The 22,756-nt window shown below is 41.9% G+C and overlaps 1 protein-coding gene across 1 annotated transcript in view; it reads left to right on the forward strand.

Moving 5' to 3' along the window:
• The window catches only part of cxxc4 (CXXC finger 4), a 32,322-nt gene extending 11,886 nt beyond the window's left edge, over positions 1–20,436 (forward strand). Inside the window, exon 3 of the mRNA XM_077604407.1 lies at positions 19,580–20,436. Coding sequence (XP_077460533.1) covers positions 19,580–19,624 — 45 coding nt within the window. The 3' untranslated portion in view covers positions 19,625–20,436. The remainder of the gene's footprint in view (positions 1–19,579) is intronic.
• The last annotated feature ends 2,320 nt before the right edge of the window (positions 20,437–22,756 follow it).

The following is a 22,756-nucleotide window of genomic DNA, read 5'->3' on the forward strand; positions in this document are numbered from 1 at the left end:
AGGCATTCGGACAATTATTAGCTCAATCAACGTTGACCCGCCAATCAAAATACAGTGGTACCTTGAGATACGAGCTTAATGCGTTCCGGAACTGAGCTTGTATGTCGATTTACTCATAACTCAAATGAACGTTTCCCATAGAAATGAACTAAAAACAAATTAATTCGTTCCAACCCTCTGAAAAAACACCCAAAACAGGATCTTGGATTGGAAAAAACATTTTTATTTGTTCTAATTCGCCATCTATTAACAAAATAACAAATATCTAGTGGTTTAATAGTACTACAATGTGTTTAATAGTACTAAACTTTTGGCACGGCAACGCGCTCGTAACATAACACCAACAAATTTAAATGAACTTGGATTACAATGCAGACACAAATAAATTTAATCTAACCTTGCACAACTTTTGTTTTAAATTTTGCTACCTAGCTCTATTTGCCCCGCCTCCACCCTGACTTTCAGATGCAACCTATCATGATGTTTGCTTTTGTATTCCATCAAAATATTCCTAAAATGATGCACACAAATATCCTCACAATAGGATAACGCACGACCACTTGCCAACGAGAAGCAGTATAGTATACCCCTCTCGTATTAGCGAACAAGCTCCGCCATTCGCACTGACTAACGGGGGCCAAAAAAAACCCTGAATACCTTAATTTTGGAACAGTCGATGAATCGTGCCAGTTAAAACCACGGCGCATTGCTCTTAATTAGCCCCCCTTCCTGACGAATATCCCGTCAGCTTCCATCGTCCCCGGGCAGCCCCTACACGAGGTACCGTTTCGAGCCCCCCCCCACCTGCCTTTTTTCGCTACCGCCGCCAATTAAGGACAAAGCGTAATCGGAGGCGTCCGGATGACGCCCTCGCATTACGTGGCCTCCCTCTGCCCTTGTGTGATTTAACATCCCTGCTTCAGTGGTGACATAGAACTCATTGTCATTGTCTTTATGAGGAGAGAGGGGGGGGGGGGACGTGGATGTGGGGGGCCGGGGGATCTGGGGGGGGGGATGGAGTTCGGCGCTCGGCGGGAGGACGGACGGACGAGCGTGAAAAGAGCAGGTGCGGCGGGGACGTTAATGTGTGCCGCTTTGAAATTTTAAACAGACGGCGCTAAATTATTGATGCCGACTCCAGCGGAGAAGTTAAAAGGTATCTCGTCATTACCGAGGGGCGCCGGAGAAAAAAAGCCTCGGGTGAACGCGCCGCAACGGCTCCGGGAACAAAGTGTTTTAATACTCCTCGCGGCCCCATTGGCTTGATTTGAAAGCGGGCACGTTCGCGCAATGTTTTCGTCTTACGCTCGGGGAAATCCGACCAAAATTAGATTGCCGGAGTGAATTTGGAGGGGGAAAAAATGGCGCTGCCGGACTTTCTCGTTAAAATGGCGATGTATGTCAATGGCATTGAAACACGATCGATCGGTCGCCGAAGTCCCGCTTCAAGGGGATTGGACATCTAGCACCGTCAATGCTAATTGGTGGAGAGATGAGTAGCTGGACAAAATGGAGACCGCTCAAACGCCATAATAAATATTTTATTTGGATTTATAATTCCATTATTTCCTATGAAAGTATTACGGGGCTTCTGTAAATAGCAATGCCATCTCAGTTTGTCACATATATAGCACCGCCCCCTAAATAAAAAAATATATATCAATAAATAATAAATCAAAAGTTTTATGAATAAATTCTAACCTCAGAAACTTCAGCTTTTGGGTTCCACCGTTGTTTTATATAAATTTAAACCCTTTTTTTAAAAACTTTTAAACAATCTAGTGCTTTTCATAAAAAGTACATACCTCTAACTTTTCAATCCATCCTGTTTTATTGTGAAAAAATCCTGTTTTTCGTTAGTATTTCGTAGTAGTTCTTTAAAAACAATCATTGAAAAGCTAAAATGTTTTTCTCCCGAACCTATTTCAAAGATAATAATACATTTAAATGCCTTTACGACCACAAATGTCTTCGACCAAATGCTAACACGCTAATGTGGCTAACTGACGGTAGACTTTGGGCAAGATCGGTACGTTCGCTAAAACGTAAATTGATGAAATTACCCTTCAACTTTGCACTTAGAATATTTTCAGGGGGAATATGAGAAATATTTGGTTTATTTGCGCGTTAGCCGCTACCGCTAGAAGCGCTAACCAAACGCTGAATGGCAAATTGTTACAATGCTGAGCATTTTGCGGGATAACAACTCAGTTTTTCTTTCTCTACAGTCTTCCCTGGTCAAAAGAAGTATTAAAAAGTCAAATTTTAGCCTTTTAATCACATTTAATGACATTAAATTTTACTCAATTTGAAGGCGCCAATACGCAATTGCGTTACCAATCCGAACCGGATTTCCATTAGCTTGCGATTTTAAAACGCCTCTCCAAATATCCTCGCGAAACAATTCCAGAAAATAACCTGCTGAAAATTTAATGACAATTTCACATTCCATTATTCGAAAATAGGCCTCGTCGCGTCTTTTCTGCCGCCGCCGCCATTTGTCGGTTCAAAGGACGGCGACCGCGAGGGGTGTCGTTCATCACCGAGAGTGAAATATGTGAGTGACAGCCGGAGACGGCGATATCTATCGGCCAACGTTGGCTTTTTTTTTTTGTTCCCCCCACGTCTCCATTTCTGCAAGTCAAATCCTCGCACGCCGCCACCTCCTCTATTGTGGCTCTGCTCGCACATTATGAATATTTCATGGCGAGCATCTGACACCATGCCCAGAAAGATATTTCAAGGTTTTTTTTATTTATTTATTTATTTTATTTTACCCTCCCCCCGTCTCCCACACTCCCCGACAGAAAGCCCGAGGTTAGAGAACGTCGACAAAGTGTGAAGTGGGGCTTTGGCCCCCGGGCCATGCAACGGATTTACCGCGGGTTGATCATCAGGTGGAGATTTCCCCTTATTTCCCTTTCCCTTATTTCCGTCTCCCACCGTCGACAAACGACGCAGACGTTGACGATTTTTGTCGCTCGTTTGCTTAAGCGGTGTCAGATTTCAGTCCAGCTGGGAATGCCCCCAAACCCTCGATTTAATGAGGTGGAATTAGCATGGGGAAAAGGGTTCTTATCTCGCACCTGTGGTAACTGCTGCCGTCTCGAAAGCCGTGGAGATTGCGAATATCCGAATATCGCTGGTGGTTGATATTCACATGTATTGAGGGATTCGAACTCATGGGTGATTTTTGCAAACGGTCCACGCTCCCTTTTCTAGGGGTCTGAAGTGATCGGTTAAGCCAAGGGTGTCAGAATCGGGTTGGTTCGCGGGCCGCTTTAACGTCAACTCGATTTCATGTGGGCCGGACCGTTTTAGATATAATATTTAGATATTTTTTTTTATAAATGGATTAAAAGAACTGGATTAAAAGCCCTGAATATTCAGTGTTTTATAGATCTAAAACAATGTTTATTTTAGCTTTTTTAAATATATTTTTAGATTTTACAAAATGATTTTTGACCTAAAAACACCAGAAGAAAAAAATGGATAAAAATTGCAATTATTGATTTAAAAAGGGGAAAATCAGGAAATATAATGTACATCTATACTCTTCATTTTAATTTCATCCTAAAACAGAAAGTTGGCACTCGGGCCGTACAAAATGATGTGGCGGGCCAGATTTGCCCCCCCCCCCGGGCCGCCACTTTGACACCTGTGCGTTAAAGTAACAATAGTAAAATGGACATCAGACTAAATAGGCTTCTGTTAACATAGCAGTTTTTCAGATAATTTTACCTGTCAATTTATACATTTTCCCCATATTTTATAGTTTTTTTTATCATTTCAAATAGTGTACGCCGTATAACCACTTTTGTACGGGATTTTTAAAGTACGTTTTTTTGTAAAACTGATCTTGTTTTAGCTTGGATAACTTTATTCATCCCGTATTCGGGAAATTTCCCTGTGACAGTAGCAAGAGGGTGAGAATACAGACACAGAAAAAGGCATTTTAGACACATTTTACCCAAATTGTGTACGCTTTATAACACATTTTTTACGGTATTTTTTTTCAAGTACATTTTTTTGTAAAACCAATCTGGTTTGGCGCATTTTGGCCTATTCCGGATGGTAGAAGATGAAAACGTCATCGTCGATTGCTAATATTGTCATGCTTTAAGCATGATATGCGCACGCGAATCTCTATATAAATATAGCGCGTCAGTAAGCAATGTACCCAGACAGTCAAGCTGTCAGCGTCATACAGCGACACCTACAGAATCTTGAATTTAGTACATACAAAAGGCGCACCGACTGATTAGGGACCCCGTCCACTTTGAGGAAAATATTACACTTTTAAGTGAGTAAATTTGTACGTTTTTTTATTGCTTAATAAGGGGAATTGCAATCATTAATAAGTGGAGCAATTGGCCGAGGTTGACAGCTATTGGTTAAGCAATTATCCGAAGCCCCTGAAGTAAAATGTTGGTTTACATATGTCGTTTTATTCAAAACTGTGTTTTCGTTCAGTTAGCTTTAATGTTTGAAAAATGGCAATATCACTAAAAATGCTTTTATTTTGTATTGTTTTCAGCGAACCGGAATTAGAACCTCAAATCAAATTGTGGCAGACGTTTGCAATTACTACATCGGTACAGTATAGGAATGTGAAGCTAATTTCTACAGATAGATGTTAAGCTAATTTTATATAATATAGTATCATTGGTACAGCTACATGATAGTTTGATCCTGAACTGATTCATTTATTCAATTTCATTGACGGCGCTAGCTGTCCAATCCATTCTAAAGCCCCGCCCCCCACACATTTCAAAGAGACTGAACGCCCACGGCACTGAAGCACGATCCTTCACAGCTTCTAATCGATCTTAATTGATTAGTTGAATCCTCTTTTTTTCCCCCTCTCGCTCTGCTCAGGAAATGTTTGCTTTTGTTTCAGCTGCCGTCCTAATCGTACCTGCGTCTTTAAGGGCTTCATTCAATACTTGGACATTACATTCTCTAACTCTAAATGCTAGAAAGCTTTTTTCAATGATCGTTTTCAAAATTGACCTTTGAAATTAGCAAGAAACAAAAAAAACAAGATGTTTGTTGAATTTTTCATATTTTATAACACTTTTAATCATTAAAATAAAATAGTTGACGATATATATACAGTAATCCCTCGATTATCGCGGATTCAACTAACTTCAATACATCGCGTTTTTTTTCTAGGGGAATTTTTGGGGGGTTAATTATTTTTTTTTTGTAAATTCATAAAAATGTTTAAAAAAATCCACGCTAAAACCCGCGGGCGGAAGCCACTCCCCTAACCACATTGCTCTTAATTAGCTCTTAAAATGTCCTCACCTTGCTACTAGAACTCAACACTGAAGTTAAAAAATATATTTATATATTTATTTTATTTTTTTAAAGTGGGGTGATCCTACTTCACGGTTTTTCGTTTATCGCGGCCATGTCTGGTCTACATTAACCGCGATAAACGAGGGATTACCGTCCTTCACATTCGGCATTCCAGCGCAAAATTCCTCTTTTTTATCAAACCTATTCAATTTAGATACATTTTATAAAATGCTCTTTAAATCTCTTTTTTCAACTGCGGTCATTGTTTACAATTGCTTGCGTTTCAATTCCTTAAAAACCTCAAATTTGAACATTTTGTCCCTAAAAAAAAAAAGGCATACGCGATGTAATTCTGCCCAATCAGAAGCATCCGTTCAATATTTGCATAGCAACAAACGCCATCCGCACATCCTTTTTCTCCCTTTTCCTCGTTTTGTCCTCCATTTTGGATTTCCTCCCCCGCCTCTCCGCACGAAACGTTCCAACTTGTGAATTTTAATGAGCGAAAAGTTGATTTGCAGCATGTCCCAATCGGGTGCCGATAAAGCCTCCACTTGGGCTGTTTGTCGTGGCTAAGCCTAACCTAAATATTATGTTGATTTACAGTAAATATGCGGCCGGCGTGGCGCGTAAAGACCCTGCGAATTGGCGGCTCCCACACAGATGCTGAGAAATCTGCTCCCAACAAGGCGGCCCCGCTCCTGCTTTGCATTTCAATTTGGCATTTCACAGAAGTTGCGGCGCGTTGCCTCGCCGCGAGCTCGGTTACGCCCACGCGAGCGGCGCTGGCTGGCGGTTCAAAGGCCCGCCGCTCGGCTGGGAAATTGGGGATTTCCGCCGCCCGTCCCCCAGGTATCAAAACATCCAACGCACGTCCGAGGCGTCTTCGCACCTTTTCACGATCTGAATTGATGTTCTGACCGGGCGACTGCAGTTAGCCGAGGCTTCCTGTTGAGATTTAGACCACTTAATCCGGCACGTCACGATTAGTAAAGCCGTTAACCCCGTTTGAGGCGTTAGCTTAACGGATTGGCTGCCGTTGACTGCGCGGGGCGTCCGATCCAGTTTGACTGGGGGGGTCTGACAGAGATCGAGTTACTTTACGTACACTAACAAAAAGCTCCGGAAACGAAGGCACTAAAATAGCCTCAGGCAGGTTCCCCTTAGCCAATGGGAGGCCAGCGAGTTGTCGAAATAGAAATTTGTTAGTGCCAATTTCAAAATTAAATACTGGATGTTTGATTTTTGAGAGATTTCGCTTAGGCAGGTTCCCCTTAGCCAATGGGAGGCCAGCCAAGTGTCGGAATAGCAATTAGTTTGTGCCAATTTCAAAATAAAATGCAGGATGTTTGATCTTTGAGCGATTTCGCTTAGGCAGGTTCCTCTTAGCCAATGGGAGGCTAGGCAGGTGTCGGAATAGCAATTCATTCGTGCCAATTTCAAAATAAAATACAGGATGTTTGATTTTTGAGAGATTTCGCTTAGGCAGGTTCCCCTTAGCCAATGGGAGGCCAAAGAGGTGTCCGGATAGCAATTCGTTCGTGCCCATTTCAAAATAAAATACAGGATGTTTGATTTTTGAGAGATTTTGCATAGGCAGGTTCCCCTTAGCCAATGGGAGGCCAGCCAGGTGTTGGAATAGCAATTTGTATGTGCCAATTTCAAAATAAAATACAGGATGTTTGATTTTTGGGAGATTTCGCCGTTTGGAATTTGATTTTTTCTTGGAACAAAATGTTCCAATTGAAGCTTTCTGTACCCGAGCTAGCGGCGCCACTGTATTTTTAATTACGATTGCGACTTATCCCAGACCAATCGCAAAATCGGCTATATCTAAATGGCTTGGACTTCCTTCAAGCTAATTGATAGACGCTGCTGGGCGGAAGGTGATCTTGACGCCCGGGAAGGGATTTTCCCACCGTGACAAATTGAAGCGTGACGGCGTCTCCGCCGAATGACGTTTGCCGCCTTTGGCCTTACGGGTGGGCGCATTAGCAAATATCCCCCAGATTTTAATGGTAAACTCCTACCGAGACGCATGACAAGCAGATGGCAGCCGCTGATGTCATGTATCCGGCAGGTGTTTCGTCTTTAGCTGCTGATGGAGAACATCTGCGCCGATATCAGCGAATCGGATCTGTCCGTAGCGGAGGATACGCTAAGTTTCAAAATGTCATATAATATAATATACTATATTAGGGCTGCAGCAACAGATTATTTAAATCATCGATTCATCAGTCGATTAATCGATTCCAATCATCGGATAACAAACAGCCCCTCGCCGAGTAGTTTAAGTAAATGTAAAAAAAATGCTTGTAATAACATTTATTTTATTTCATTAATAACGCTGCTGATAAAATGAATTATAAGCGTTCACAATCAACCTGTGAATTGTTGAATAATACGTAAATGCGATTAGCCTCGCGCGACTAGCGCTAGCCGCATGCTCATCGCTAATTAGAATGTTATTTACACAAGAACGATAGTATAACCTCTACTATAATAATTGACACTTCGCAAACTCTGATTGCTTTTTAACAATAATGCATAATCATGTCAACATAAGCATTGACTCAAAGACTATTGCTTGTTGGTAGCTTAGTAAACATCCATAACATTGCGACCATCATAGTTTTATATGATTTTTTGTTGTTGTTGCATTATATTTCATACCCAAAGTGTGCTCAAAATGCGACCATGGTAGACTAGAATTATGTCCTATTCACTGTTTCCACCAGAAAACAACAAAAGCTAAGTAAAAAAAACTTTCAAAACAAACCATTACAATGCCAGTCCAATTGAATGCAAAATTAAGCATAAATTTAGTTGGAAGCTTTTTTTAAATAATTACTCTATGTATTTTTAAACAAACAAGCGCTCAAGCACTTTAAAGATATTCATAGCGGCTTGATACTTACAAAAAAAATTTATTGCAAGATCCTAAAAGATTAAAATCTTGTCAAGATAAAATGACAATGTTAAAGGTACGTACTCATTGCTGACATCAAAATAGAAAAGAGTAAGTTCGGTGCACACTGGAATCGTTGAAAAGCGAATATCAACCAATGAAAGGTTAGCGCGATAGTAACCATGCAGATTGGCAACGTTGTCATTTTCCCGCCCGCCCGCTCTTCTCCCCAAATCCGTGTCCGCCGCCGCTGACGTCGGCGTAATTACATTGGCCGCCAGCGGCGTCACGTCGAGCTCGGCCTTCGGGCGGCTCGTCGCCATATGCTCCATCTGCGCCCGGGCGATATTTTGGCCAAGGTCAAAAAATGAAGTCGGAGGACGCTGGCGGAATTGCATCTAGGCTAATTGCTTTCTCCTCCATTCATCTCTCTCTCTCTCTTTCTCTCTCTCTCTGCTCGCCTCCCACTGAATGTACTAATCTGCTTTAGGATGTTTCAGAGATGGAGATGGATTTGGTTTTTCTACGCTAACCCCCCTTTCCCCAAGCCTAATCTCCCCCCGTGACCACCCCCCGTCCCCACCCCCGTCTCACGGCTCTTAAGCACGCCATCATACATCTCGCCCCTCTCTCTCTCTCTCTCCCCACTCGCCCACATGCACCGAGTCAGCAAAAAACTCCCAAATTCCTCATTACTCACAAACACCCGCAATACACTTAGCGTGATTTGCTGGACCCCACAGCAAAATGGTTTGCGGTTTTGGGGAGGGGGGTTTGCGTGCACCTCATTAACCGCCGTTGACGGTGATAGGCGTCCAAAACATTTTAACCGGGAGGGCCTGTCAACAGTATGATTGTGAAATTTATTGGATTCAGAGTTGATTATTTAAAAACTATTATTTTTTTATATTTAATATTAAATATATATACAGTTTTACCTCTACTTACGAAATTAATTGGCTCCCAAACTTTTTTCGTAACTTGAACATTTCGTAAGTAGAGGTGTACTTTATATGTAAATTCACACAACTACCAACCAAACCCTTTAAATTTGGTCAAAGTGTCCCAATCTTGTATGAAACGTCAGGAAACACACAAAAATTAGCTAAAATGATAAGGGAATAATTTATTAATGTCTTAAAATAAATAAAGCATATGAAAATGTGCCCTGCCCCGCTGAAATAGTTCCCTCCGCACCCCTTATAATGGGAGACGTAATACCCGTGTTTGTCCGTCAGATGACAGCAACAGCCCATTTTACCAGGGTCGGTAGCCGTCCACTTTGTAGTACATTTTAGACTTTTACGTGTGCCCTATGTGTGTGTGTGAAAATATGTGCCGCGTTGCATTTGTACGGTTTTTAATCGCTTAATAAGGGGAATTGCAATAATTAATAAGGGAAGCATTTAGCTGAGGTGGAAGAGAGAATCTTGAAACTTGGATAGTGGTTGTTGTGAGACATCCAATTGAATTGAATGCTTTTATTGTCATAATATGAGATAGAATGAGAGCCCAGTCGAGGGTACTGATGTTCTAAAGTAAGAATCAATGCATCTGCGACAATATTTTCAAAATAAAATAACGGATGAGGAAACTCTTGGGGGGGATTTCGTAACTTGGATCTTTTCCGTATCTCATTTGCATATAAAACATTCGTAACCTGAAGCTTTCGTACCTACAGTCATTCGTAAGTAGAGGTATGACTGTAAATTATTTCCTTCTTTTTGACTTTTTTCTTACTTTTGTCTTTTTTTACTTCCTCCTTTTAAATTCTTTTCTTTTTCCTAACTTTTTTCTTTCTTTACTGTCTTTTTTCCCTCTTTATTTTTTATTATTAACCAAACTGAATTGGAAATAATGTTAAACTAATTAATTACTTTAAAATTCATTTTTAAAATCTGTATATTTTTGTTAATATTTTCAATGGACAAACTAAACTTAAACAAAACAGTAAATATACTTAGAAAAAAATCTAAAAGGGAAAATTAATATATTGTTTTTAATTCATTCAATCCCCGCCACCTTCCCATTTCAAAGTAATTGGACGTCTCCTGCCGCCAAAAATTTGACATCTATAACTGTACTTTCCGTTATCCAAAACGCCAACCCTCCCTCTCAATGTCGCTCGTCCATATGAGCGTCCCATCCCGTCCCGTCCGTGATGGCGGCCTTGGCAAGCGCTTCTCGTTATAAATGGCATTGGGGGTAGCGGGAATATTGGCTACACGCTCGGAGATGAGATTCCGCGCCGCGGCGCCCCCTCTTCCCCACGCACGCCTGCGGCACAGGTGATGGATTGCCCTCCCTTCCAGGTTTGAGCTTGGCGACGCCCCAATATTCCCGCCGAATAAAGTGACAGGCAATATATAAGCCATCAGTTAAGGCCCGGCGCGCCGGCGAAACTCCCACTCGCCGCTGCGTTCTTAGCCGACGCGCGCCGCCTTCCTACTTGAGCGTGATGGAAATGGCTGCCGCTCTTCTGATTCCGCTTGCTTTCCGACCACGGCTTTAACAGCCGCGCTGATTTGGCCCAACGCGTAATGTTCTTGCGCTGACTCCGCTTTTGAGAATTTATGGATGCTTCAAGTCAGCCAAGGCCATTTTGATGCAGGCCAGAAAGTTTTTGCAGCGTATTTTACGGACTATAAGGCGCAACTGTTTTTTGCGGAGAGCAATTGATTTGATCAGAAAGCAAGAATAAACATACGTTAAAGCAAGGGTGTCAAACTCGAGTTGGTTCGCGGGCCGCATTGACGTCAAGTCGATTTCACTTGGGCCTTTTTAGATATAATATTTAGATTTTTTTTATATCGGATTAAAAGAACTGGATCAAAAGCCCTAGGTATTCCGTTTTTTATAGATATAAAACAATGTGTATTTTGTGTAATAGTTTTATATATTTATTTTTTGAATTTAAAGATGCTTTTTGAACTAAAAACACAAAAGAAAAAAAATGGATTTAAAAAAAATTCATTTTTTGATTTAAAAAGGGGAAAATCAGGAAGTATTATATACATCTATCCTCATCATTTGAATTTGATCCTAAAACAGAAAGTCGGCACTCATGATTTACTTTCACGGGCCGCACAAAAGGATGCGGCGGGCCAGATTTGGCCCCCGGGCCGCCACTTTGACACCTGTGCGTTAAAGTAACAATAGTAAAATGGACATCGGACTAAATAGGCCTCTGTTAACATAGCAGTTTTTCAGATAATTATATCCTGAAAAATACAAAATAGATCAGATAGGAAACAAAGAAAACATAAATTGTAGGCCTAACTAAATTATGAAATAGGTGGGACTTAGCCTTCAAAATACGGTAAATTTTTCTATGGATAATATTGTTATCGTTTTGCATTTTGCTTTTTTCAAAAGGTAAGCTCATCCATTTTTTTATCCCATTCAATGTTTTTGTCCAAAACGTACAACGCCTAAATCTGACCAAAATATTGCCATTTATTTCCAATGGTAAAAATATAACCGTAAAAGCCCAAAAAATCTAAAAGCCACACAAAAATACCTTGAAATCCACAGGAAATGATTCAAAATCCCCAGAAATCCCCCAAAATGTCCAAAACACCCCGAATCAACAAAACCAACATCCCAGCCCAAAATACAATGAACTTCTAGCGTCGTCAATGGCAGCCAATGAGGTAAAGAAGATCCTTACTAAAAGGCTAAAGTAGCTCAACCAAATGTTCCTATACGATTTATCAATTGTGAATTACCATATTTTCTCGCATATACGCCGTATTTGTCGCAAAAAATGATGACTGAATCGAGGGTACGGCTTATATGCGCATAAAAAGACGACATTAAACTGCTAGATGACAAAGACGAAACGCCATAACGCCAGATAATGCGGCCGATACGGTCATTTATTTCAAAATAGAGAAAAGATAAACACATAAAACGCTGAACAAAATTTATTTTGATGTCTTTTAATGAAATTTAAGGGGAAATTTTTTTTATCTTGCATAAAACGTGAAAAAAAACTCACTTTTGCCTGCCATTGCCCGCTTGGGGCGCCGCCATCTAAGCTAGGGATGACAAACTAGATCGCTACGCATACATTTCCTGGTTGTACTGCTCACCTGACTTCCTTTTTTAATTCGTCCACATGCGAATATTTTTCCTTCAAAGTAACACATTTGTACTCCCGATTAAAACCATGAATATGGAGGTGAAAATTGTGAATCAGGGGGGGGCTTATACGAGAGAAATCGTAAAATTCAACAATTTTAAGGCAATTTTAAGGGTGCGGCTTATACGCGGAGGCGGTCAATATGCAAGAGGTGTCGATTGACATTCCCATTTTGTGCCTTATTTTATATTTACTTGCTCCTACATTGACAAGTGGGACAGGTTGGCGATAGGAGGCGAGAATTAAAAGTTTCCCCATGATTGCATCGCCACGGTTGGATCAGCGGGTATCCGAGAGCACGGGGCTTTGCGCCAGACACGCGTTGGGGAGAAAGCGGGCCACATTTGCAATCACCCCAAGTTCAAAAGGGTAATTTATTCGCCGCCTGCGCTTCAAGTCGGGCTGCTCAGGTTTCGCCGGTGGAAGAAAAGACACAACATTTTCATTTTTCAACCGCCCGCCCGCCCGCTTGTTGTTGTTCGTCCCAGAAGCCCCTTCGCGGCGGCGTCTTTTAGCGCGCGCCGGCGAGCATATTTCACTTTTACATTCATCCGTGCTGACGTGCCGGCGCTGATTGAATTCTGAGGCGCGCCGGCGTCTGCCATTATCGCCCTCATCGTCTTGAGTGGTTTATCTCTGGCCGCGGCTCCCCGTGAATCCAAGGCTGCGGGGTTTGTGGACCTCGTTGTTATTTTTGGGGGGCGGGGGTTTTCTTGCGCTTAACCCGTTTCCCCCCCGCGTTGCCTCCTTTTTGACTCACGATAAACATTCCCTCCACGTTTTACAATTTTACGCTCCTAAAATGAGACGAAGATTTTTGCGAATGCCCTAAAATCAACAGGAAGTAGCAAATTAAATGTTCCATAAGGGCAGGAAGTGACCCAGAAAAGCCCCGAAATCAGAAGGAAGTCACCCAGAAGTGGCTCAGTATCTATAGGAAGTGATCACAAGTGCCTCCAAATCAACAGCCAGCGACCTGAAATTCTACAGTCATAAGGAAGTGACCCAAAATCAAAAGGAAGTGACCCAAATTTAAAAGGAAGTGACCCAAAAACAAAAGGAAGTGACCCAATATCAAAAGGAAAGCACCCAGAAATGGCTGTATATAGGAAGTGATCTCAAGTGCCTCCAAATCAACAACTGGCGACCTGAAATTCCACACAGTCAAAAGGAAGTGACCCAAATTCTAAAGGAAGTGACCTAAATTCAAAAGGAAGTTACCCAAGTTCAAAAGGAAGTGACCCAAAATCAAAAGGAAATTACCCAGAAATGGCTCAGTATCTATAGGAAGTGGTCTCAATGCTTCCAAATCAATAGCCGGCGACCTGAAATTCCCCACAGTCAAAAGGAAGTGACCTAAATTCAAAAGGAAATGACCTAAAAACAAAAGGAAGTGACCCAAAATCAAAAGGAAGTTACCCAAATTCAAAAGGAAGTGACCCAAAATCAAAAGGAAATCACCCAGAAATGGGTCAGTATCTATAGGAAGTGATCTCAAGTGTCACCAAATCAACAGCCGGCGACCTGAAATTCCCCACAGTCAAAAGGAAGTGACCTAAATTCAAAAGGAAGTGACCTAAAATCAAAAGGAAGTGAGCCGAAAACAAAAGGAAGTGACCCAATGTCAAAAGGAAATCACCCAAAAATGGCTGTTTCTATAGGAAGTGATCTCAAGTGCCTGCAAATTAACAGCCAGTGACCTGAAATTCCACTCAGTCAATAGGAAGTGACCCAAATTTGAAAGGAAGTGACCCACAATCTAAAGGAAGTGACCCCAAATCAAAAGGAAGTGACCCCAAATCAAAAGGAAGTGCCCCTCAATCTAAAGGAAATGACCCAAACTTTATAGCAAGTGGCCCGATTTCCCAACCAAAATGAACCAACATGCGTTCACCCCTCCCAGTCAAAGATGATTGGACGTCTAGCGCCGTCAATGGCGGCCATTAATTGAACTTTTTAGGCCAAAAATAAAGTGCTCCGATCTAGTTGGCATGAACGTGGCCCACCAACCAAACCGAGTTTGACACCCCTGGCGTAAACGATCCGTTCCGTCTCGGCGCCAGTCACGCTTGGTGGAAACGCGGTGGGACTCGAACTTCCCCGTCGTTCCTTCCTTCCTTCCTCTTTCCATCGAGCTTCAATCAGATGCCACGGCGCCCCCACCTGCCACGTCGAGTGAGGATCACGGGGCGTCACGGCCGTCGGCGGGGCTTAAGCCGCAATCAGCGGCAAATTCTTCCGCCGCGTCTCGTTTTCCCCCCTTTTCTTTCCCGGTCTTTACGGCGGGCGGCCGCCATTTAGAATGCGCCGTCTAGCGTGGACGCGCGCCTCATTTGAGGTCAAGAGACGTCGCCGGGCCCGTCGATACTTGGCCGCCGGAGCGGGAAATTGTCTTCCCGCTGCGCGTGCGGTCGCCTCGTTATGTATGCTTGGCTGCACACGCCGCTCTGCGCCGTCGGCCGGGGGTTGAGAGGCTGCCTCGTCTTGATTGGAGGCGAAACGTTGGGGTGTCGCCGCCGTCCGTCCTTCTTCATCGTTCCGTCTTTGGGCTATTTCCGCTTTGTCCCGTTCTGACTCGCCGTTTTGAGTTTCAATTCGGAACCTGTGCGGACTCCAATGTCAACTAGCCGTGAGCTCATTTCCATTCACACTAGTAGAAAAAAATTGAATTGAATGCTTTTATTATACAAGTATAATGACATTTTGAGCTTTCACCATGAAGTGCACAAATAACAACAACAAACAGACAAATAATTAATCAATTAATAAATAATACATAAGTAATCAACATAATAAGTAGGGAAGTGCACAAATAACAACAACAAACAAACAGATAAATAATCAATACATAAGTAGTCAACATAAGTAGTAGTCAACATAAGTAGTCAACATAAGTAGTAGTCCACATAAGTAGTCAACATAAGTAGTAGTCAACATAAGTAGTAGTCAACATAAGTAGTAGTCAACATAAGTAGTAGCCAACATAAGTAGTAGTCAACATAAGTAGTAGTCAACATAACAAATAAGTAGTAGTCAACATAAGTAGCAGTCAACATAACAAATTAGTAGTCAACATAAGTAGCAGTCAACATAATAAATAAGTAGTAGTCAACATAATAAATAAGTAGTAGTCAACATAATAAATAAGTAGTAGTCAACATAAGTAGTAGTCAACATAATAAATAAGTAGTAGTCAACATACTGAAAAAGTAGTAGTCAACTTACTGAATACGTAGTAGTCAACATACTGAATGGGTAGTAGTCAACTTAGTGAATAGGTAGTAGTCAACTTAGTGAATAGGTAGTAGTCAACTTAGTGAATAGGTAGTAGTCAACTTACTAAATAAGTAGTAGTCAACATACTAAATAAGTAGTAGTCAATATACTGACTAAGTAGTACTCAACATACTGAATAAGTAGTAGTCAACATACTGAACAAGTAGTACTCAACATACTGAACAAGTAGTAATCAACATACTGAACAAGTAGTACTCAACATACTGAACAAGTAGTACTCAACATACTGAACAAGTAGTAGTCCACATACTGAACAAGTAGCAGTCCACTTACTGAACAAGTAGTAGTCCACTTACGGAACAAGTAGTAGTCCACTTACGGACCATTAGTAGTCAACATAACGAATAAGTAGTAGTCAACATTGAATAAGTGGTCACATAAATAAGTTGGTATAAAGTGACCAAGTGGATAGCAATAGGTCTGAATTAGGTGCAGAAGTCGAGTTGAGTATGGTGACGGATCTTGGGAAGAAATTGTCCTTGAGTCTGTTTGTCTTGGCTGTTATGGTCCCGTAGCACCTGCCACAGGGCAGCAGCTTGAAGGTTATTGTTCATTGATTTCCAGACTATTTTTACATATTCCATCCTTTCCCAGTCAGCCTTGATATACGAAAAAAAAATGAACAGACAGACTTCCCCCTCCGGACACCGTCTCATGTGGAAGTGCGCTAATTGAACGCCGGTCCCGGCCGGTCGCCGCCGTGGCGCGCCATTCCCAGCGGCGGTGCAGGCCTCGCCGGATCGATACGCTGAAAAGTTAACAAAAGCTAGACGTGGCGATCACCCGGATCAGGGTCATTATCGGCCCCGGCCCGCCGAGCGATCGATGCGAGGATATGGATTAACACGAGCATTCTGGGTTCAACTTGCTCGCCGTGGCGACGGCGTTCTTAACGAGCGTCGCGCTGCAGATCAAACGGGAGCTTTGGTGGAGTGCAAGTCGGGATTTTAACACCCACAAGTCATTTGCCATAGCGCAAAAGCAAGTTATGGAGTTTTGTGGTGTGAATACATACTTGATAACATTAGCCAGATGAGCCGGTTCCAACTGGAATGGCAAAAACGTATAGACGCATTTATCCGAAAAAGCTTTGGTAGCAAAATCTGACAAGGTCACAAAATCTTGATTGTTTTATCAGAGTGATTTGCTGTAGCGCAAAAGCAAGCAATGGAGTTTCCTGCTGTGAATACGTACTTCGTAACGATTACATTATGTAGTCCCAACTGGAACGGATTTGGCTATCAGAAAAAGCTTGGGTATCAAAATCTGAAAAGGTGGTAAAATCTGACAAGGTAGCAAAATCTGACAATATAGCAAAATCTGACAAGGTAGCAAAATCTGACAAGGTAGCAAAATCTGAGAAGGTAACAAAATCTGACAAGGTCGCAAAATCTGACAAGGTAGCAAAATCTGATAAGGTAGCAAAATCTGACAAGGTAGCGAAATCTAAGGTAACAAAATCCGACAAAGGTCGCTAAATTTGACAAGGTAACAAAATCTGACAAGGTAGCAAAATCTAAGGTAACAAAATCCGACAAAGGTCGCTAAATTTGACACGGTAGCAAAATCTGACAAGGTAGCAAAATCTGACAAGGTTGCAAAATCTGACAAGGTAGCAAAATCTGACAACGTAGCAAAATCTGACAACGTAGCAAAATCTGACAAGGTAGCAAAATCTGATAAGGTAACAAAATCCGACAAAGGTCACAAAATCTGACAAGGTAGCAAAATCTGACAAGGTAAGAAAATCTGACAAGGTAACAAAACCTGACAGGGTCACAAAATCCTGATCATTTTACATCCTTCGTAGCGTTATCCAACTGCAATGGACTCAAATTGGACAAAGAGACAAACAACGATGGACGTTTACCCGAAAAAGCTTCGGTAACAAAATCCTGATCGTTTTTGCGCCCGAGAGCGATTTGCCGTAAAGCAAAATCAACCTAAGCGCTTCTCTCTTTGGCAATTCCAACCAAAACAAAGTCAGACGGACAAACCCACCCGCTAACGGAAAAGGCGAGTCGTTTTTACGCCGGCTAACACGCCTTCATCAGTATGCCTTTAAGGAGCCGGCGGGTATTAAAATGCAAAATTGCCCTCCACTCAGGCTAAAGTGATTTTAGTTGTGATTATGCACCATTTCCTCCCACTCAACAGTAGGGGGAAAAGAAAAAAAAAGCTGCGCGAGAAGGGGGGGGGCATGAAAAAAAAATAAAAAGAACGCTAATTGGTCATGGGGATTGGTGGGAGGCTCGGCTATTTTATGTCTCTGACTTCTAAATGAGTTTGGGAAAGGAGAGCTAGCTTTCTGTTGGCGCCGGCTCAAATTGAAATGATGCACTGTTCCCCCTCGCCGCGGCTGCCGCGCGCACTAATTAAATGCCTCATTGTTGCTTCCTGGGAATTGGAATGGAATATTTCATGCGGCGTGGTGATTATTTGGGGGAGCGGGCGGGACGGAGGGGCGTGGATGTAATCACCTTGGCTGGATCTCTGATGAGCGCTTTGCTCGCTTTGGTGCTCGCCGACATCTAAAGTGGCCCCCTGGGTTTTTGACATTTTTTACTAAGTGCTTTTATTCATCACCCATTCGTCGTCAGGACTTCCTGTTTACCGAGAAGCCTTTTAAAGGCACGTTGTGGGCACATTTGGAGACATTTTTGGGGGGGTTTGTTGTGGGAGGTGACGAAGGATTGGGGGCTTTTTGAAGTCAAATAATACCTGGTTTTATGTTTTTTTTTTTTTAACCCTTACTATTGACGGCGCCCAATCTCTTTTGACTGGACAAAAGTCGAAAGAGATTGGACATCTAGCGCCCTCAATGTCCAAAAAAAATGAAATATTTGTAGTTATAACCAGTGTAGTTCTATTTCATTCGTTTTGATATCATTCCTTTAGCTTTCATTAAGGTTATATTCATTTAGGAATGTATTTATGAATGGAAAATAATTTATAATAAGGAGAATCTCGATTGCTGATTGCAAAATTGTGTTCATAATATTTTTGCTAATACGTATTATGTTTTTTTAATGAACAAAAATAGTATTTAATCATTTTTTTCTCAAAATTTATTACAATTTAACTTTGGATGCATTTTTGTGTTGATACATTATTTACTCTTTTATTGCTGTTTAAATGATTTTTCTTCCAATATGTATCATTCACTTAATTCACTCAATTGTTATAAAAAATGTTTTTTATTGCCCATAGTAAAATATAGGTGAGCAAAACTAAAATTGCAATTGGTTGTCAACTGGGGGCCGAATTATGTCAATACTATATCTAAAATATTGTCCTTTATAGCCCAATTATATGATAAGCTTTTTAAAATATATACCGTATTTTCACGACTATAAGGCGCACTTAAAAATCTTAAATTTTCTCCAAAATAGACAGGGCGCCTTATAATCCAGTGTATTTTATATATGGTAATGTGTCATTCATTGAGGGTGCGCCTTATAATGCAGTGCGCCTTATAGTCGTGAAAATACGGTATATTTTTTTAAATTAATGTTTTAATTACTATTGCTCCCCCTTCTAAACTGGACCATTCAAACAATTCCCTTATATAAAATCATTAAAAAAAAAAAAAAAAATGCCCAATACAAATTTTCAAGTATAAAATGGGGTCCGCAAAATATCATAAAGTTGACGTCAATTACATTCCACCCCCCCCCCATTTATCCCATATTTTGTAGACAATCTTAAGTCATTGACTAACAATAATGCATCAAAATATATCTTTCCAACTCCTTAAATGCAAAAATTGAGCCTGATTTTCTGGATATTTCCCCGAATTCAATATCTGCATACAAATAAACCACGGATTCAAGCAAAAAATACCCTCCTGATAAAATATGAATAAAATAAAACATCCCTCCAAGATGCTTAAACCTGTCAATAACACACTATCCGTCTCCCCACAGAGGACGCCGGTCACCAACGGCGAAGCCTTCCGCTGGTTCTTCTAGAAACGGCGCCCGCCCGTCGGCAAAAGGACGACGGACCCCCCCCTTGACCCAAGCCGCCCTCTGCTCGGACCCCAAATCACGCACGCACACCACACACACATTTGGATCTCGAGGACGGAATAGCAAGCGGACGAGTTGACGAAAAACATACTGGGTGTTGTTTCTTTTCGGTGTAATTATTGTACCTTTTGCCAGTATCATAATGTATATTTTTCGGTGTCTTACGAATGTGTTTTCAGTGTTTGCGGACGAGCCCGTGTAAAGAAAAGGACTGGAGAGAAAAAAAGGACAATCTTTTTTTTTTTTGGAACTGGAAAAGGGGAGTTGACCATAAACGCAACACACTTTACTCTGGAGCAATAATGATTCAACCTTTTTCCCCCCCTTGCATTTCTCTTCTTTCACTTCCCCGGGAATCATCTGGAAGACATTGAAGGCAACTTTTTTGAGTCTGGATGAGACAAAAAAAAAAGTGGCATCAAATCCCCCTCCCCACCCTGCGCACCTCTTTTTTTTTTTTGGTTTCCTATTTGTGATGATTCACCACAGTACAGGGCACATTGTCTTGCGTGGTGGGTTGCACTTTAAAACCAACGGAGCATTTATTGGACTGGAGATTTCCTGACGACGGAGGAGGATTTAAAAAAAAAAAAAAAAATCACGGACGGATGGACGGACCGACGGAGGCCAGCGAATGAGCGCTGGCCAAATAAACCCTTTTCCCCGTTTGACACCAATGAAAGTACACTTATACATATTGAACATATCAGGTGTTGTTCTGGAGCTGCAGGGGCTTATCCCCCCCCCCCCCCCCCCCCTTACCCCTCCCAAAAATGACCCAACAAGGCTGGATTCACACTGCTGCTTATTTTGCTATTGTTGTTTTGCTTGTTGTTTTTTAGTGTTTTGATGAACTTGAAGGGACTGGACTCCAAAAATTTGGTTTTAAAGACCAGATTCAAGACGTAGTGTGCAGTTACCCAAATTGCAGGGAAGCAACTTCGAAAGAATGAACGTGGAAGTAAGTAGAGGTTTCGATAAGTCAAATTGGGGGAAATGTTTAAAAAAAATCAAACAGGATTGTGTTTTAGCGCTATTTTAGAATTGTTTAAATTCAAAAATTGCTACATGTAACAAATTGTGATAAATAAATATTCCTATCAGTCCTGCTAAGCTAACATTTAAGTACAGGTAACCCAAATTCCTCAATTATTTTAATCTGTAACTTGTTTTTTTTTTGTTGAAAATTGCTAATTTCTCTAATCAAGTTAAATTTGACAACTTGATTAACTGAATTTAATTTTTTAGCACGTCCATTTGATCCCTGATTATAGCCAAAACATGACTTATTTACTCGAACCCAAGTCCAATTTCCTTTAAATCTTGTTTTCAAATGACTTAAAATGGATATCTGATAAAAAAAAAAACGTTAACCCCCACAAAACCCAAAAAATCCCTGACTTAAAATTTCGAATCCAACTTTTTTTTTTTTGTGTACAAATCTTACAAAGGCGGACTTATATTATTATCATATTGCTACATTTTAGCATGCCTGCAATTTTCTGTCAACCTGTTAAAAATATTCCCCACCACCAACCTGTCGTTAGATAGGACAAATTCCAGCACCCCCGCGGTACTGAAGATACAACAATTAACGGAGTATCCACAGTTATGGAATCAAACACAGTATACAACATTTCAGTATGGATACTTATGACATTTTCTTTGTTATTTGACATTTTCCCACAGTTTTTGTTAAAAAAAACATTTTCTACCGATTAATCGTCAACCCAAAACGACATTTTGTTTTTTTATGGAGTGCTGCCAGCCTTCCTAGTCCACTTAATCGGTTCCTTTTTGGAGCCCATGGTGTGAATCCAGCCTCAATTCCTCATTGTCCTGAACCCTGTTGTTGCATGTGCAAATGTGTTTTTTCCGTTTTAAAAACAATTTGACCAGAATTTGTATATTGTTGTTGTGATGCTTTTATGTGTTCTAATAAAATAACTTCCGGTACATTTGCAGGCGTCCTGACATTGGCTTCAGGGGTGAAAGAACGGGATTCATTAAGATCTGCTGATAAGTCATACTTGTCGGCGCCAGGTTATACCCAAGCCGCCCCCCTCCCTTTCTTTGGCGTTGACGTGGAGGTGATGGGCTGAATCTAACGCCGTCGCTTGCCTCCCCAGTCACGTATTCCCGGGAATGCTAAAACGGCGTGCCGGGGAAGAGCGCTTCCCGGAGGCAGCAGACTTTAAAGGACGAGCCAAATCCCATGTGGTTTGTCATGCTAGAATGCGTCGAGAAGAGTGAGGCGGGGTGGGGAGGCGAATCGGAGGGGGGGGGGGGGGGGGGGGCATGGCGAAGGGAGGGGGGGTGGTTTAAGAACGGCGAGATGTGCTCCCGAGATAGCGCCGGCATCAGAGTGATTGCCGGGGTCTTTGGGAGGGGGGGGGATACGTGCCGGTGGTGGGGGGGTTCGGGCGGAAATCACCCAGGAGTGAGTGGCGCTCCTGCACGCAATCACCCAAATTGAGCTCCTTCTCGCCAGACCGCCATGTTGGAGGCGGCGTGAACGTTGCCCATTTGCACACCCCCCCCCGGCCGCCCCCCCTCCCCCGGTCATCAGAGGGCGTGCTGGATATCGGCTTGCCTTCCCTTGGCCGCTCAGATTAAATAATATCACAGACTGCTTTAATCCTCGCCAACGCGCGCACGCGTGCTCGCCGGCCGGGATTAAAAGTCATCCGGCGCCGGAGGTCGGAGGGGGAGGGGGGGGAGTTGTGGCCTGGCAGGATGGGGCAGTGAGTGAGTTCCTGTTGGGGGGGAGGGTGAGTTTTGGGGGGTGTTCGTGGTTTGGGGGGGAAAGGTTCACTCTGGTGGTATGGTGGTGAAGTGGTTTGGAAGAGGGTTCAATCCTTGGTGGGTTGGTAGTCTTTTAGTTTCATAATTATGGTCAATTTTGGTTAAGTTTTGACAATTTTAGGCAATATTTGCAATAAAAAATTCTAAGGAATTTTGAGATATTTGCGATAAAAAATTATAAGGAATTTTGTGATATTTGCGATAAAAAAATTCAAAAGAATTTTGAGATATTTGCAATAAAAATTCTAAGGACTTTTGTGATATTTG

The sequence above is a fragment of the Stigmatopora argus genome, chromosome 7 (assembly GCF_051989625.1).
Source record: "Stigmatopora argus isolate UIUO_Sarg chromosome 7, RoL_Sarg_1.0, whole genome shotgun sequence".
In the NCBI taxonomy this organism is placed as follows: Eukaryota; Metazoa; Chordata; class Actinopteri; order Syngnathiformes; family Syngnathidae; genus Stigmatopora; species Stigmatopora argus.